The sequence below is a fragment of the Maniola jurtina genome, chromosome 9 (genome assembly GCF_905333055.1).
Source record: "Maniola jurtina chromosome 9, ilManJurt1.1, whole genome shotgun sequence".
In the NCBI taxonomy this organism is placed as follows: domain Eukaryota; kingdom Metazoa; phylum Arthropoda; class Insecta; order Lepidoptera; family Nymphalidae; genus Maniola; species Maniola jurtina.
In genome coordinates, this window is record NC_060037.1 from 2,106,467 (window position 1) to 2,124,186 (window position 17,720).

Genomic DNA, 17,720 nt, shown 5'->3' on the forward strand with positions numbered 1-17,720 from the left:
GGTACGCGTACGTAGGTAGAATAGATTGCATAGCAGTAATTCTTGTTTTGCAACTTTGATGACGATAATGATAATAATAAGTACTTGTGTGTATCTGGTTGATACCGGATTATCCATTCAAAGCCGCGGCATAGAGCTGGGTCTGTAAGGGGCATGAGACGGGCCTGCCCGCGAAATTCAAATTTAATTTGGTTTTTCGCAATTTGTAAACTAATACGAAAACGTAGGTATTTTAATTGCGACAATGGCAGTATCATCCTCACAAGTTTATATAAAAATCTTTACAAGAGAGTTTAAGAAATTAATTCTCGTATCGACTATTCTCACAAATTAGTCGATATAAATTGCGAAAAACCAAATTAAATTTGAATTTCGCGGGCAAGCCAGTCGCTTCCACCTAAAGAGAAGTTTCCCTAGCGCGTCCTTAGCTCACTCCATACAAACGTAGTTTAGCTCTTATTTACATATCAATATCATACCTACATACAATCTTATAAATACATATATTATCGTGGGACTAAACTAGGCTAAAATGGATATATTTTGTAAGTAAGTAAATTTCAAGTACATTATTTACTATTACATGAATAAATTATTCAAAACCATTGAAAAAAGTGAATAAATTATATTAAAGAGGACAACGCAATCTTTGAAATGAATTTTTCATGGTTCACTGAAGCTGTTTGACGTCAATAGAATATTGCTGCTATAAAATAAACTATTGAGATCATCACATTGTATTTGTGTTGTTGTACCTATAGTTGTCTTTTGGAAGAGTACCTACACAAATACCAATCGCAGTTCTACGATTAGTAGGATCAATTCAATACCTGCCTAGTGCCTATGCCGTGCTGTCGCATTGTGAGCCTCGGTGGCAATGAGTGAGCAATCGCTAAGTTTCTTGCTAGTTCTTCCGAACCAGTGTAATGGTAAATTCACTTGACGATTCGTAAGCGCTTTGTAAAGGTTTACTTGAAGAAAGTAGCTTTTAAATAAAATTAAAAAGCTACAAGAAATACTTAAAACCTTTTAATTATTTTTTTTAAATTTTCATGGCTGCCATTTTAAAATATTTAGTAAGATTTGTTGCTGTAGCAGCAATAGAAATAGATATTGTATAAAAATTTCAACTTTCTATGGTTACAGCTTTTTTTTTAGTCAGACACAAGTTAGCTGTTGACTATAATCTCACCTGGTGGTAAGTGATGATGCAGTTTAAGATGGAAGCTGGCTAACCTGCAAGGGGTATGGTAGTTCTAACGGACAGATAGATGGGCGAACAGACAGTGGAGGCAGTAATAGGGTCCCATTGGCATCCTTCAGGTACTGAACCCTAAAAATGAATTAGGTTTAAGTACTTACTCTCGGAGAGACATGAGCGCAATTTAGCATGCTTCATTATATAATGACCTGTAGGTTTGACTCTTGAGTGAAGCTAATTGAATCTAATTACATTTGAAGATCAAGTGACTATATTCTACTGGATTTGTGAATGAAATACCTACAATAATAACAGCCCACTATTTACTGCACACTAGATGGGTTATCCTGAATCTGTCAAAACAAGACCTTATTTAATAAAAATAAAAAATACGACTGTCCTACCAAAAGGTAACCAAAAACATTTACTTAAAGGTTCCACATTTGAAAATGGCGCCATACACCCGCCATATTGAGTTTTAAGCTTCTGTATCTCCAGAGAAAAGAAAGAACTACTATCAGGTTGGTCCCATTTAAATTTGGTTAAGATCGGGTGAATGTCTTCAGAGATGGAGAACAGAACTCCTCAACAGATAAGAGTAAATGGCTGCGGTAACATTACATTCAAGAAGCACACTGAAGCTGAGAAGAATATAAAAAACAAGAAACATAGACATCTACAAGAAAACCCAGATAATAGATGCTCTTCAGTATGCCCTGGAACAAAAGTGAAAATGGGCAGGACATATATATCAAGGTATAAAGACAAAAGGTGGACTTATTTAACATCAAAATGGCAGGACCCTACTGGCAAAAGGAGTGTAGGAAGACAGAGGAAAAAGTGGGAAGACAAAATTATAGGCATCGCAGGAAGAAAATGGATGGAAATCGCAATCGACAGAGAGGCCTGGAAAAGGATGGGGGAGGCTTTTACCCGCAGGGGGCCGCACGCCACGATAGTTAAAATATTGTAAAAAATAAAAATGTAATAGGTGCTAATTAGTGTGTGGAAAATAAAGCTCTAACCATAATAATAATAACATTACATTATTATGATCAACCCATCGTCAGCTCACTACTTTAGCCACGCGCTAGTCCAGTGTAGATTGGCAGACTTCACATACGTTTGAGAACATTATGAAGAACTCTGAGGCATGTGGCTTTCCACAAGATGTTTTCTTTCATCATTAAAGCAAGTGATGTTAAGCTAGAGCTTGAAGCTAGAGCTAGAGAAGCTAGGCTTGTGTGCCCAGGATTGAAGTCCGACCTCCCGAAAAAGTCGACATCTTAACTATTAGGCTATTATCGCTCTTTTCATATAGTAGAAGCAACAGACGGAATACACGCACAACAGACGGAAACGTTTAAGTGTGGAAACCAGCCCAGAGAGAAGAAGAAGATTAAGCAATTAAATATCACTTGCTTTAACGGTGAAGGAAAACATCGTGAGGAAACCTGCATGCCTGAGAGTTCTCCATGTTCTCAAAGGTGTGTGAAGTCTGCCAATCCGCATTGGGCCAGCGTGGCAGACTATGGCCTAAACCCTTCTCATTCTGAGAGGAGACCCGTACTCAGTAGTGGGGCGGAAATGGGTTGATCATGATGGATTGACGTATAATGTATATTATCAAGAATAAATGACTATGACTATGACTATGACTATGAAGCAAAATTATTCAAAGAAAAAAGGGTAGCCAATCATGACTGTGCATTCTTAAAACAGTGCCAGTTACCACCCTTCAGAAAGCCCACAAAAGTATGGGGTTTGCTGGTGAATAATTAGATGGTGCTAAGCATAAATTCACCTTGAGAAACAGTCTTGTATTATAACTAGGGGCTTTTATGTGACCTTCACGTTAATTGTTACCATGTAATAAATTATATTGTAACTGTAAATTATGGCATTTGAGGAAAATGTAAATAAGAAAAGTAGTAATGGAATACAAAGAAATTTACTAAGTAGGTATACTTAAGTACTTCTATACAATCTATCTATTAATTAGGTAAAATGTTTTATTAATGAATTAAATGTATAACTAATAGGAGGCTATTGGGCCCAAAAATTGTTGATGCTCATGATGCTGTCCAATTTATCATCTGCCTTAAGTAATAAACTTGTACAAGCTTTTATCACCATGTTTATTTTACGCCCAACACATTTCCCATACATAAACTGATAATATGTTGATTTAGTCATCAGTGTAAGATGGTAAATTAAGTCTTTATAGTGGTAATAACTTTCTACTTTCCAGTTTTAATATTTTATTTGTAAAATAGCTATGAAATAGATTGTTAGAAAGACAGACATTAATCCATGGGGTATAAGTGTTTACCATGGAACTGTAAAAAATAAATTGGGTAGGTAGCACCAACCTAATTTATTTTTGAAGTCTGTGATTAAGTTATCTTAATAAAAACTAGTGGCAGCAGAGGAGTAAGGTAAGGAGCGGAAAACTTACCGCAAATATCGTGTTTTGAAGTCCAAAAGGTATTGGAGTGAGCCTCGCAAAGAATACTATCTTGAACGCTTGAGGCCCCGATATCACTTTCAAGAGGGCTCTCGCCGTCTCGTTCTTGAGAAGGCGGTCAAGAGGCAGGTAGCCTCTTAGCATTTTCAACGTGAAATGAGCCACCGCCACCCCGAAGTTCGCACTCACGATCACTGTACCCAACCCCTTCAGAATCCCAAACAAGTATCCACTCGTTATTATCAACACTAAATAACCAATCGTCACTGGAAAACTTACGATCAAAAACAGTCCCATGAACAGTAAAAATATTATCTTAGGGTCCTGTGCGTCCACCCAGTATAAAATAATCTTCAAGTACTCCTTGAAGAAATAAAGCACTAGAACTAAACACGTGAGGAGTAACGTCGATATCACAATATTAACTAAATAACTGTATGTCGTCCTGTTGTTTATTTTAGCCCACAAAGTCTTCTTTCTCGTCGCCGCCGCGGCGTCGGGCTGACCATCTTCGACGTCGACAATTTCCATTACTTCCAACTTATTGGCAAAACAAATACGACCTATTCGAGCGTGCACCAGATGATAGCCTGTAAAAACGACTATCATTCGCCATGGCCTACTTTCAGGCTTCAGCAACTGTTTATTTCGATACGGGATAAAAATTCAACATTGACCGTGTCTGACGTGAACCAACCAGCGATTCTCGCGCACCAATAAATAAAAAAGTCTGACAAATGACAATGTCTGACATTCTGACATGAATGTTAGTGATGTCCGATACAATTTTTTTCACAAGAATACTTGAATAGGAACCAGTGTAAAATGAATCGATTGTAAAATAACACTTTTTGTAGTTTGTCGTCTTTTAATAGTTTAATAGTCGAGTACTTAATGACGATAATATTTCTACCAGCTTAACTTTTCAGAATGACCTAAAAGGCTGATCCATAAATAAATTGGTGCTCCTGCCTATAGTTAGAGAAACTCGCCATTAGTGTCGATTAGATAATCGTTTTCCGACGAGACATCTCATCCTTAGCTAAAAATTAGCTATCTTCTGACCAACTTCTGACATACTTCTGACGTTACCTATGTAATAAAGGTCTGCCTGCCTGTCATATGTCACCAGCCTGTCTATGAAAAAAATCCCGTGATTTGGGGAATTTTAGTGGTGAAGAAACAACTCAGGACTTCGTCTGTGATGGCGTTTGCTGGCGCGCGTGCTATGCTTGTTTGGAGTGTTTTTATTGTTAAGAGTGGCTGGTTTTTGTGTTAGTTGGTGTTTTTTGATGGTGGAACTGACTGGGAAGCGCTCTAAAGGGGCGCCGCGCGTATGTCGGCGGGCGCCGGCGCAGACGGAGTCCATACTTGTATAAATTCAATAACTTGAAAATATCACAAACTTGACATTGGCTAATGAGAGTAAAGCCAGATTTAAAGAAAAAAAAAAAAGAAACAACTCAATCAAACTAAATAATTATATGAGATTTTTGAATTTCCTTACAATTGAATTATTCAAATCTATACCAAATTATTATCTACTATACATAATATAAAAGGATAAATTGAATAAACTGACATAATAATGTCTAAAAGTAGTTTAAGGGAAAATCGAATTTAGGGACTTATTGAATAGTAAATAGCAACATTAAGAACCAAACGTCAATGTACAGCCGTCTCCTAAGCCACGATCGCGATTATTTTTTTTCTAAAAAATCGAGACCGAGTGGAAACCTAAATCTCTTTCTGCGGAAAAACTAGCACTCAGCAGTTGGCAGCCCAGTGCCCACTGCCCAAGAAATGTAAATTTTGTAACTGCTCTGTTTAATCAAAAATTTAACTATAACCATGCCGCCGAAGAAACAGCCTGCTCCTGGGGCCAGCAAAAAGACCGAGCAGAAGAAAAAGGAGAAAGTTATTGAGGTAAATTTAATAACCTTACCCTATGTTTTCTATTCTGAACAACCTCTTGAACTTTACAATTCACATCAAAAAGAGAGCAATGACTCTGAAATTTCATTATAAGATGGGTTAATATATAAGAATGCTGCTTATAGATTAAAGTTCCTAATAATATTGGCAATATCTATACAATAAAAGGATAAACTGACTGACTGCCATAACAACATACAGCTCAAACAGCTGGGTCTAGAAACTTGAGATCTTGTTGATACCTATCTTTATAACGTAGACTTCTCCATCACTAAGAAATAAAAATGGATTGTGAGAAATCCTATCTAAGCGAAGCCGGGTTGGGTCAGTTAGTTCATATTTTTGTCAAGTTACGTAGAATGCCTGGCATTGTGAATTGCACAACTTAGATGAAATCTGTGAGTAGCGATAGTTGAGAATTTTGGAGTAGTAAAGTAAGTAAGATTGTATAGTGGATGCAAAACAAGTCTAATCTGAACATAATGAAACCTATGACCTGCCTGCGCAAACTGCCATGTTGCAACTTCAGTTTGCATTACTTGATTTCCGCAAACTGTATAGTGTATATAGATGTATAGGGCATAATATTATACAGACTACTGGCATTGCGTTATAGAAATAGATCTTAATTTAACAATATGTAACTTTTATTGTTTCTTGTGTTACTTAAAATATTTCCATATAAACATTTTCTTAAAGAAAAAGTTCCATTAAGTACTATTTCACTACCTACTTTTTAACCCCCAACCCAAAAAGAGGGGTGTTATAAGTTGGACGTGTGTATCTGTGTATCTGCCTGTGGAATCGTAGCTCCTAACCAATTTTAATTTAATTTTTTTATTTAAAAGGTGGCTTGATCGAGGGTGTTCTTAGCTATAATCCAAGAAAATTGGTTCAGCCGTTTGAAGGTTATCAGCTCTTTTCTAGTTACTGTAACCTTCACTTGTGGGGGGTGTTATAAATTTTTAATTTACACCTGTGGGTTAATATGTAGTGGAAGTAAGCATATACCACCATTTATAGTCATTAAACAGAGAAGCAGAGGTGGGTCAGCTAGTGTTCAATACTTCTTTATCATTACCAGGACAAGACATTTGGCTTAAAGAACAAGAAGGGCGCAAAACAGCAGAAGTTCATCCAGCAAGTAGAGAAGCAAGTGAAGAGCGGTGGCATCCACCCCGCCAAGCCTATAGATGACAAAAAGAAGGAAAAAGAACAGAAGTTGAAGGAGTTGGCCCTGCTGTTCAAACCTGTTCAGACACAAAAAGTTGAGAAAGGTATGAAAAATGCTTTAATGATTGCTACCGAAAGTGAAAGTGGTGCCATTCTTGTCAAAATGAAAAGGATAGCATGATTTTTGTTTTTGGTAATTCAGTACAATAGGTGACCTCAAAAAAAACCATGTGGATTTAGGTTTAAAAGATTCTCATGCAAACTTTTATTTCCCTGGATAAGAAGTAGCCTATGTTACTCTCCAGGTCTTTAACTATATCAATGCAAAAAATCACGTCTAAGCAAACACACTTCGGTATTTATAATTTTAATAGAGTTCCTACCATACATATTGGATTAATTTATGGGTATTAGTATTAATAAACCTTGTTGGAATCCCCTGTTGGGCGCCATTGTTAATTCCGGACACATCCGGATCTATACTTACCTGAAACAACAAGTGTAAATTAAAAATTTTCAACACCCCCGACAAATCATTTTCAAATAAATAATTATGTATATCTAGGCAACGTCCATCTTGACAGCTTGACATTTGTCAATTGACACTTGAATATTATGAACCTAAGGGTTATCTAACCTTCTTTTCTACAAAAAAACTAGAAAAGAGCTGATAACTTTTAAACGGCTGAACCAATTTTTTTTGGATTATAGCTAAGAACACTCTCGATCAAGCCACCTTTCAAACAAAAAAAAACTAAATTAAAATCGGTTCATTCGTTTAGGCGCTACGATGCCACAGACAGATACACAGATACACAGACACACAGATACACAGATACACACGTCAAACTTATAACACCCCTCTTTTGCACAGGTATTGACCCCAAGTCGGTTGTGTGTGCTTTCTTCAAACAAGGGCAATGTACAAAAGGTGACAAGTGCAAGTTCTCTCACGACTTGACTATTGAAAGAAAGGTAAGTCAAAAGAGTAATATCTTTTATCTAAGACATAGAGAACGAACTTATAATAACAAAATTACCTAAAAATAACACTGAAACTTTCAAAGTTCTAATTAAGTAAGTAATTTCATTGGGGTGTTACTTGCTAGCTTTGTCTTCCCAAACTGTATCTTTGTACCGAATTTCGTCAAAATCAGTTAAGCAGAGAAGACAAGTGAAAAGGTCTTTTTAATATCAGTTGTAATAATAGCAATAACAATTAATGTTGTTCAGAAAAAGAAATATATATTGGTCTTCAGTTCTATAAGTTCTTAAGTATGGGTTACCTGGAAGCGATCACTTTAGTCATAAGGTTGTCCTTTGTTTTATTAAGTGTATCCCATATTCTTATTCTTTGTAATTTTGTTTAAATAAATAAATGATATTTTTCCAAGTTTAAAATTTTTATTAAATATAACTATTATTTTAAGTAATACTGACTCAAATTAGTTAGTAGTTCTACTTTACTATTTAATTTAAATATTTTCTATTTTAGTTTTGAATTAAGTTAATTTATTATTAAAATAATTATTCTTATGTTTGTTATGAATGCAGCACAAAGATCTTTTATTTAGATTGAGACAAAAATCCTTCAACAAAATGAACACAATAAAATTATACTAAAATGATATATAAATAGATAGATAAATCTTTTTATCAACTTTGCAGGCTGAAAAGAGATCTCTATATGTGGACATGAGGGACGATGATGACACCATGGACAACTGGGATGAGGACAAACTGAAAGAGGTGGTGGAGAAGAAACACGGAGAGGGCAACAAGCAGCGACCTCCCACTGACATTGTGAGTATTTCCCCTCATTAGAAGCTAGAACCCTCAGCCTCTCCCACAGCTGCCCGCGCAGCGCGCAGTCTCATTTAGCAGAGTCCCTCTGAAAAAGGACACTGGATGGGTTCAAAACTAGTCAGGCTCACTTTGTTTATTATCTAAGTGAGTCCAGCCAGTACTAGGCTATTTTATAAGTAAGATTCCATTTCTTATGAGAGAATATAAGGTTACTCACACACACGTACACACATAAACAGAGAGAGAAGTACAGAAATGGAAAACTAAACTCATACATTAGGGTGCAAAGAGGAAGTTCTATTGTCAGTCTAAGAACTTTGACAATAGAACTTACCTTATATGCATGTTCTGTTGTGTGCTTGATAAGCTTGTTTTTCTAGTAGTTTAGAAAAAAAGTTAATCCTTATTAATATTTTTTACAGATATGCAAACATTTTCTGGAAGCTGTTGAAAAGTCCAAATATGGTTGGTTTTGGGAGTGTCCATCGGGTGGGAAATGTATCTACAGACACGCTCTGCCGGCCGGCTTCGTCCTCAAACGCGACAAAAAGAAGATGGAGGACAAAAAGAACGAGATATCTCTTGTTGATCTCATTGAGAGGGAGAGAGCTGCGTTAGGGGCCAACCAGACAAAGATCACGTTGGAAACCTTTTTGGCATGGAAGAAGAAAAAGATTAAAGAGAAACAGGTATGTCTGATACTTGTCTTTTTTAGGGTTCCGTACCTCAAAAGGAAAAACGGAACTCTTATAGGATCAGTTGTCTGTCTGTCTGTCCGTCCATCTAATCTGTCAAGAAAACCTATAGGGTACTTCCCGTTGACCTAGAATCATGAAATTTGGCAGGTAGGTAGGTCTTATAACACAAATAAAGGAATAAATCCGAAGACCGTGAATTTGTGGTTACATCACACAAAAAAATAATTAAAATGTGTTTTAACTTTCAAAGTAACATAACTGTACCAAGTGGGGTATCATATGAAAGGGCTTTACCTATACATTCTAAAAAAGATTTTTATTTATTTTTATGCATAATAGTTTTTGATTTATCGTGCAAAATGTCGGTTTATGTGCATCGGTATTGAAAAATAACCTTCGGAAATAGTCCCAAATGAACACAAGAACTTATGCCAGGCACCACCAAAATGCCTGAAACTAAACTACCAAAGTAAACTACAAAAAACTCAAATCAAGTTAATATAGTTTGGTAACTGAATTAACGGTTCAGTTACCAATGTAAAAAGTTAATTTAAAAAGTTATTTTAGTAATTACTAGCTGATGCCCGCGACTTTGTTCGCGTGGACATTGGTTTTTTCGTGAGAACTCTTTAATTTTCCGGGATAAAAGTAGCATATGTGTTAATCCAGGGTATAATCGATTTACATTCTAAATTTCTGCCAAATCCGTCCAGTAGTTTTTGTGTGAAAGAGTAACAAACAACTTTCGCCTTTATAATATTAGTGTGATAACCTATTTCCATTCTAAATTTCAGCCAAGTCCGTCCAGTAGTTTTTGCGTGACATACATACACACAAACTTTCGCCTTTACAATATTAGTGAGATGTTACAAATTACCGAAATGTAATAGTTTTTCAAAATTACAGGAAGCCCTCCTCCAAGCAGAGGAACAAAAACGTACAGACTTCAAAGCTGGCCGAGCGGTCGGTCTGTCCGGACGAGAGATGTTCTCCTTCGACCCGGCGCTGGCTGAAGACGACGACGATGATGATGAGGCCTTCGACCTTCGCAACTACGACCAAGAGGAGGAGGAACAGGATATTACGGAGTATAGGAATATTGAGCTGGACCTTATTGGCATGGAAGCTTCTGAGGTGAAGATCCTATTTTTTTATTTATTTAAACCTCTAAAATTATCAGTGTTTCTCTAATATCTTATGCGTGTGTTAGATTTGTATTACAGAGTGGGCTTAAATATTGACTAATAAAAGTTATCATCTATCTTTTATTTAAACTTGTAGGTAGCTATGATTTTGTCAGGTAAAGCCTAAATGTTAAATCATTTAACAATTAAAATCAAGCAAAGCAACTACTGTATTATTTAGTAAAAGTAAGAATCCTAAACTGTTTTCTAAAATTAAATAAGTTAAAAACCTAATCTAAACTTTCACTTCAATAGATAAAGTTAATTAATTACCAAGAGAGGGTAGGTAGTAAACACATAAGTAAAACAAACCAAGCTGAATAATAATAATTAGTCGTTTATTCAGATATCTTCCTCACTTAATCTTTATAGATCTATCTGTATTTTATTGTATTGTTCAGCATAGATCTATTTATTTAAAGATGACTCTACTGCCCGTTTCGCAAAGGTGTTTCGTCGTGGAGAAGAAAGGGCAAAGAAACTCCACGACACACGTCTTTTTAAAACCATTACAACATTCAATACATAGTACTAAAATATATTTGGTACACATTTATGGCAATCAGTTATAACCAGCAAATACTTCTCAATTATAATAAAATATAAGAATACTTAACTTTGGTATAGCCTGCCGCCCTTGTTTGCTCTGGCGTCAAGAACTTCACCATTTGAACCAGACTGACTTTACTATTTGAATTATAACACAAGAATGACGTAGACTGAATTATTACACAAGAAATGATGTAGACTGAATTATTCCACAAGAATGACCTCCCTCCGTCGAGGTAAGGTACTTTTATAGACACTGCCATCGCAAACAAGGCGGGAATCCATTGTGACGTCCATCTTAATATTTATTTGAAGGTTGGTACAATGTACCAACCTAACACAATATTTAATTTAACATAATAATATCATCAGCAACACATATTTATGGTTTACATATTGTTAATTTGACAATAATAATTAATTACATAATAAATCGATGGTTTACATATTATTTCACATAATAACTATTGACAACTGTATACCAAATCCAGCGGTATCATGTCAACCCTAGTATAGTGACAGTATTTAATTCACAATTAATAATTAATGACATGTATTGATAATTAACATCATAATATTTTAGATATTCTCTTATTCCTTATTTTACATAATAACTATTGACTACTGTATGATAAATGTTAAATCCAGTAGTATCATGTCAATCTTAGTATATTGACAGTATTTATTTTACAATAAATTAACTAGTGATATGTATTGATAATTTGCATCTTAATATTTTACATATTGTCATATTCCTAGATACCAAATTAAACTATGATGAATAATAAAAGACATTATAACAATATCATACTCTTGTTTGATGGCAGCACATTGGCAGTGAAGATTGTCGCGGAATAATAACGTTTCCGTTCAAAATATAATAATCAATATTTAGTTCAGTCTCCAAGTTTACGATTGGATCAATTTTAGCATAATAGATATAGGCATAAATTCATCTTGATCTGACACGGCCAGACTGACAAGTACTTCGCTCCCGAAGTACATAGGGAAAGATAAATTTTAGCATATAGAAATAAAAGTCATTCTGAGATGACATAGATAAATTTTAGCATAAATATAGACCTTACATATAAAGGGGCCGAGAAAGAAAAGAAAAAAAAAATGCCTAGCTAAGAGCTACAAAAAGAAATATCTGTAAGCTATAAAAAAAAATTCTGTAAGCTAATAGCTAACCTATTAGTTAGAGACCCCCCTCTCAGTCCTCTCACCTGCTGTACGTGAAGATCTAGACCGAGTGGGTCAGTAACTCAGCAGACTACTGCCTCCGGCCTTTATTGCAAAATACCTATTCCCGCTGAGTGGAACATAACGGTAGAGCAACAGGGCGGTCATCAGCAGCCTAAATAAACTACCTAACTATCTGCCCCCCATAAATATTATGGGCTTGTACCAGAGACAATTACTAGATCACAGTACTAGCATTTGTCAGGTTCAAGACGTCTAACATTATCAAACCAAAAACTTCTTTTAAAAAAAAAAAGAAATGTTAAGAGAAGTTAAGAATTAGTACTGATAATGATTAGTACAAGCAGAACTAACTAACACCTATCTAACAATCTGCCCCCCATAAAAATATGGGCTTGTACCAGAGACAATTACTAGATCACAGTACTAGCATTTGTCAAGTTCAAGACGTCTAACATTACCAGACTAAAAACTTCTTAAAAAAAAAATATTAATAGAAGTTAAGAATTAGTACTGGCAATGATTAGTACAAGCAGAACTAACACCTACCTACCTAACGATCTGCCCCCCATAAAGATATGGGCTTGTACCAGAGACAAGTACTAGATCACAGTACTAGTATTTGTCAAGTTCAAGACGTCTAACATTACCAGACTAAAAACTTCTTAAAAAAAAAATGTATTAATAGAAGTTAAGAATTAGTAGTGGTAATGATTAGTACAAGCAGAACTAACACCTACCTACCTAACGATCTGCCCCCCATAAAGATATGGGCTTGTACCAGAGACAAGTACTAGATCACAGTACTAGTATTTGTCAAGTTCAAGACGTCTAACATTACCAGACTAAAAACTTCTTAAAAAAAAAAATGTATTAATAGAAGTTAAGAATTAGTACTGGTAATGATTAGTACAAGCAGAACTAACACCTACCTACCTAACGATCTGCCCCCCATAAAGATATGGGCTTGTACCAGAGACAAGTACTAGATCACAGTACTAGTATTTGTCAAGTTCAAGACGTCTAACATTACCAGACTAAAAACTTCTTTAAAAAAAAGTATTAATAGAAGTTAAGAATTAGTACTGGTAATGATTAGTACAAGCAGAACTAACTAACCTAATTTTCTATTTGTCCTTGTCATTTGGGATTATTAACCTTTTGACCATTTGACACTAGAAGTTTTTTTTTTTTTTTTGTTTTTTTTTTTTGTTTTTCTTCTTTGTTTTTCCTTCTTTCTGTCATTTAAAGTATAAATTATTAGTATATTATATCTCTTATTCGGCCATTCTGATAAGTACTTCGCTCTCGAAGTACATAGGAAAATAGAACATTGTAGCTCCAGTGAAAGTAAATCAACTGCGGTAACAAAATACCGACATGAAAAAAAAATATATAAAATGATGTCATTCGTAACAAAGTACCGACGTATATAAAATAGATTATATATAAATACGATTGTATTATTCGGAACACAATTAATATTCAAAGATTCAATGTCAATGTTACTGCCATGAAAACTAAGATAGCTAGACGTCAGACCGAAATTGGATTATTATAGAATTTGTTTTATTTGTTGTTACATAACATTGTGCCTATCTTTTTCTATGTGAATAAACATAGTCTTTATTTTATGTTATTGTATGTGATTTCTTCCTTCCTTCCTCTTTCAAAACAACTCAAGAAAAATAAAATTATAAAATGTTATAATGTAGGTATTTCCAAAATAAAATGGATGTATTACTATTATTAGGAAGACTTATTAACATTAGGTATCTATATACTAAATATAGAAACAGTGAGGATATTTTATTAGTAAGATTAAAAATCAAACTATATTTAAGGGGAATATTTTTTTTTTTTTGTTTAAGGCAAGTTGAAGAGAGCCCAAAAAAAAAAACACTTGAGTGTCAAAAATTATTTAAATTGCTTTAAGAGAAAAGAAAGTAAATAGTTTTTTTTTTTTATGCTTAGGTTTCGTAAATCATAATTTTGAAAATTCACACTGTCTTCAGACTTTTACCTAAAGTAAATGGGTATGATATATTCTCGAAAGCAAATTTACTGTTTTGTTGTTATTTTTGCTTTGATAGAGTATTATAATTTTGTGATTATTTCACAAATACATTTTATATAAATCGCTCGGCCAATCTGACGCCTAACTAGATTTACCATTATCTAAATAAAATTATCTTAATCTAGATTTATCTTAATAACTAAAATTTTTGTAACCACCCTCACTAAAAAAAATAAACACTAGAACTTAGCTGTAGCATTGAATTTCACTAATGGAGAAACGTTTTAACTAGCGGTGCCAAACTAGCATCAAGGCCACTGACGACAGGGTTGTCCATCACTCTCTGGCCTTCGGATTACCAGCACCAAGTGCCGTTGACGACAGGCAGAAGCCTGTCGCTTCGAGGAGAGGCCGCATCCAAGATTACTGAAAGCATTTGAAAAGTATTAGTATTAAGACAAGATCTTATTGAATCCCACTTCTGATGTTAGATTTGTATTACAGAGTGGGCTTAAATATTGACTAATAAAAGTTATCATCTATCTTTTATTTAAACTTGTAGGTAGCTATGATTTTGTCAGGTAAAGCCTAAATGTTAAATCATTTAACAATTAAAATCAAGCAAAGCAACTACTGTATTATTTAGTAAAAGTAAGAATCCTAAACTGTTTTCTAAAATTAAATAAGTTAAAAACCTAATCTAAACTTTCACTTCAATAGATAAAGTTAATTAATTACCAAGAGAGGGTAGGTAGTAAACACATAAGTAAAACAAACCAAGCTGAATAATAATAATTAGTCGTTTATTCAGATATCTTCCTCACTTAATCTTTATAGATCTATCTGTATTTTATTGTATTGTTCAGCATAGATCTATTTATTTAAAGATGACTCTACTGCCCGTTTCGCAAAGGTGTTTCGTCGTGGAGAAGAAAGGGCAAAGAAACTCCACGACACACGTCTTTTTAAAACCATTACAACATTCAATACATAGTACTAAAATATATTTGGTACACATTTATGGCAATCAGTTATAACCAGCAAATACTTCTCAATTATAATAAAATATAAGAATACTTAACTTTGGTATAGCCTGCCGCCCTTGTTTGCTCTGGCGTCAAGAACTTCACCATTTGAACCAGACTGACTTTACTATTTGAATTATAACACAAGAATGACGTAGACTGAATTATTACACAAGAAATGATGTAGACTGAATTATTCCACAAGAATGACCTCCCTCCGTCGAGGTAAGGTACTTTTATAGACACTGCCATCGCAAACAAGGCGGGAATCCATTGTGACGTCCATCTTAATATTTATTTGAAGGTTGGTACAATGTACCAACCTAACACAATATTTAATTTAACATAATAATATCATCAGCAACACATATTTATGGTTTACATATTGTTAATTTGACAATAATAATTAATTACATAATAAATCGATGGTTTACATATTATTTCACATAATAACTATTGACAACTGTATACCAAATCCAGCGGTATCATGTCAACCCTAGTATAGTGACAGTATTTAATTCACAATTAATAATTAATGACATGTATTGATAATTAACATCATAATATTTTAGATATTCTCTTATTCCTTATTTTACATAATAACTATTGACTACTGTATGATAAATGTTAAATCCAGTAGTATCATGTCAATCTTAGTATATTGACAGTATTTATTTTACAATAAATTAACTAGTGATATGTATTGATAATTTGCATCTTAATATTTTACATATTGTCATATTCCTAGATACCAAATTAAACTATGATGAATAATAAAAGACATTATAACAATATCATACTCTTGTTTGATGGCAGCACATTGGCAGTGAAGATTGTCGCGGAATAATAACGTTTCCGTTCAAAATATAATAATCAATATTTAGTTCAGTCTCCAAGTTTACGATTGGATCAATTTTAGCATAATAGATATAGGCATAAATTCATCTTGATCTGACACGTGTATTATATGTATAAACCTTCCTTTTGAATCACTCTATCTATTAAAAAAACCGCATCAAAATCTGTTGCGTATTTTTAAAGATCTAAGCATACATAGGGCCAGACAGCGGTAAGCGACTTTGTTTTTAACCCCCGACCCAAAAAGAGGGGTGTTATAAGTTTGACGTGTGTATCTGTGTATCTGTTTGTGGCATCGTAGCTCCTAAACTAATGAGCCGATTTTAATTTAGTTTTTTTTTGTTTGAAGGGCAGCTTGATCAAGAGTGTTCTTAGCTATAATCCAAGAAAAACAGTTTAGCCGTTTGAAAGTTATCAGCTCTTTTCTAGTTACTGTAACCTTCACTTGTATATTATGTAGTGATGATCCTTCGTTTCTCAGGTGGATGACTCAGGCACAAAAGCAACAGACGACAGACTCCACCAGATCAACCATGTTATGGAGAACGGAGACAAAGCTCCAGATGAGGACAAGGAGACCTCCCACGACGGGGCAGTCCCCATCAACGAAAACCTATTCCTTGATGAAGACCTAGATGAGGAGTTACAGAACCTTGATTTGGAGGATTAGGATTTAGGAATGAATAAAAAAATTTAATTCGAAGGGTGCCTGTCTAATAAAGTTTGATAGAGCGGATATGTGTTCAGCAGACTGATCAAATTATTGATATATTTCATCATCTTTATTTAACCCCTTCAGCTAAAATGCCCGCGACATCGTCTGTGTAGTACGTTTTTGAAAATCTCATAAAAAAAAATCTGGGATAAATAGTATAGCAGGTCACTCTTCAGGTCTTTACCTATATCCACGCGTAAAATCACATCAATCCGCTGCTCTGTTAGTGCGTGATTGAAGGACCAACCATTCCTACATCTTGTGCTCTTTAAAATTTTATATAAAAGTAGGTAGATGACCTGAAAAATTATCACGTCACCTATGAATAATCTGATTTGTCAAACGCTTCCGCTCCACTTAAGTGGACATGCACCGTAAGGGCGGCAGTGCATTAATCCGATCCGAATTCGGGAAAACGTTTGTGAAATCTGTTAAACAAGTAACTAATACTTAATTTTTAAAAAAAAAATACCTGACTGCTCTCTCCTATTGGAATTAAAAAAAAAAATATAGCCTTTCCCTCGGGATGGTGTGGTGGATCCTATAGGTTTTGATTCCCCAAATGAGTCTTGACAGACGCAACAGACAGACAACGAAGTGATCCTATAAAGGATGCCCGAAACGATCATTTGCAATTGACAATGGTCACGTGATTGAAGATTTCAAATGATGAGCGATTGAAGCTCCAAATGAAGGTGTATCATTTACGCTTGCTTCAGTCTGATATTGAACTGCAATGAAGAAAGTCAAGTCGCTCGAAATATGATTTCAAACGTAGATATAGTTTTTTCTTGCAGTTTCTACCCACAAAAAACGATAAAAAATATTATAAATTAAATAATTAAATAATTAATTTAAATAATTAAAATATTATAAAAAAAAAAAA

At 34.5% G+C, this 17,720-nt stretch overlaps 2 protein-coding genes across 3 annotated transcripts in view; one reads left to right on the forward strand and one right to left on the reverse strand.

Moving 5' to 3' along the window:
* The window catches only part of LOC123868112 (transmembrane protein 64), a 28,257-nt gene extending 23,874 nt beyond the window's left edge, over nucleotides 1-4,383 (reverse strand). For both annotated transcript variants that reach the window (XR_006796590.1, XM_045910476.1), the window contains exon 1: nucleotides 3,660-4,383. Coding sequence is in view for 1 of the 2 variants with exons in the window: in XM_045910476.1 (XP_045766432.1) it covers nucleotides 3,660-4,277 (618 nt within the window). In the remaining variant the exon portion in view is untranslated. The remainder of the gene's footprint in view (nucleotides 1-3,659) is intronic.
* A 929-nt stretch (nucleotides 4,384-5,312) lies between these two features.
* Nucleotides 5,313-17,378, forward strand: LOC123868343 (zinc finger CCCH domain-containing protein 15 homolog). Its single transcript, XM_045910824.1, has 7 exons — nucleotides 5,313-5,594; nucleotides 6,688-6,880; nucleotides 7,651-7,751; nucleotides 8,445-8,579; nucleotides 9,005-9,271; nucleotides 10,187-10,414; nucleotides 16,601-17,378. The coding sequence occupies exons 1-7, from the start codon at nucleotides 5,520-5,522 to the stop codon at nucleotides 16,787-16,789; spliced, it is 1,188 nt and encodes a 395-aa protein (XP_045766780.1). The 5' UTR covers nucleotides 5,313-5,519; the 3' UTR covers nucleotides 16,790-17,378.
* Nucleotides 17,379-17,720: the final 342 nt, after the last annotated feature.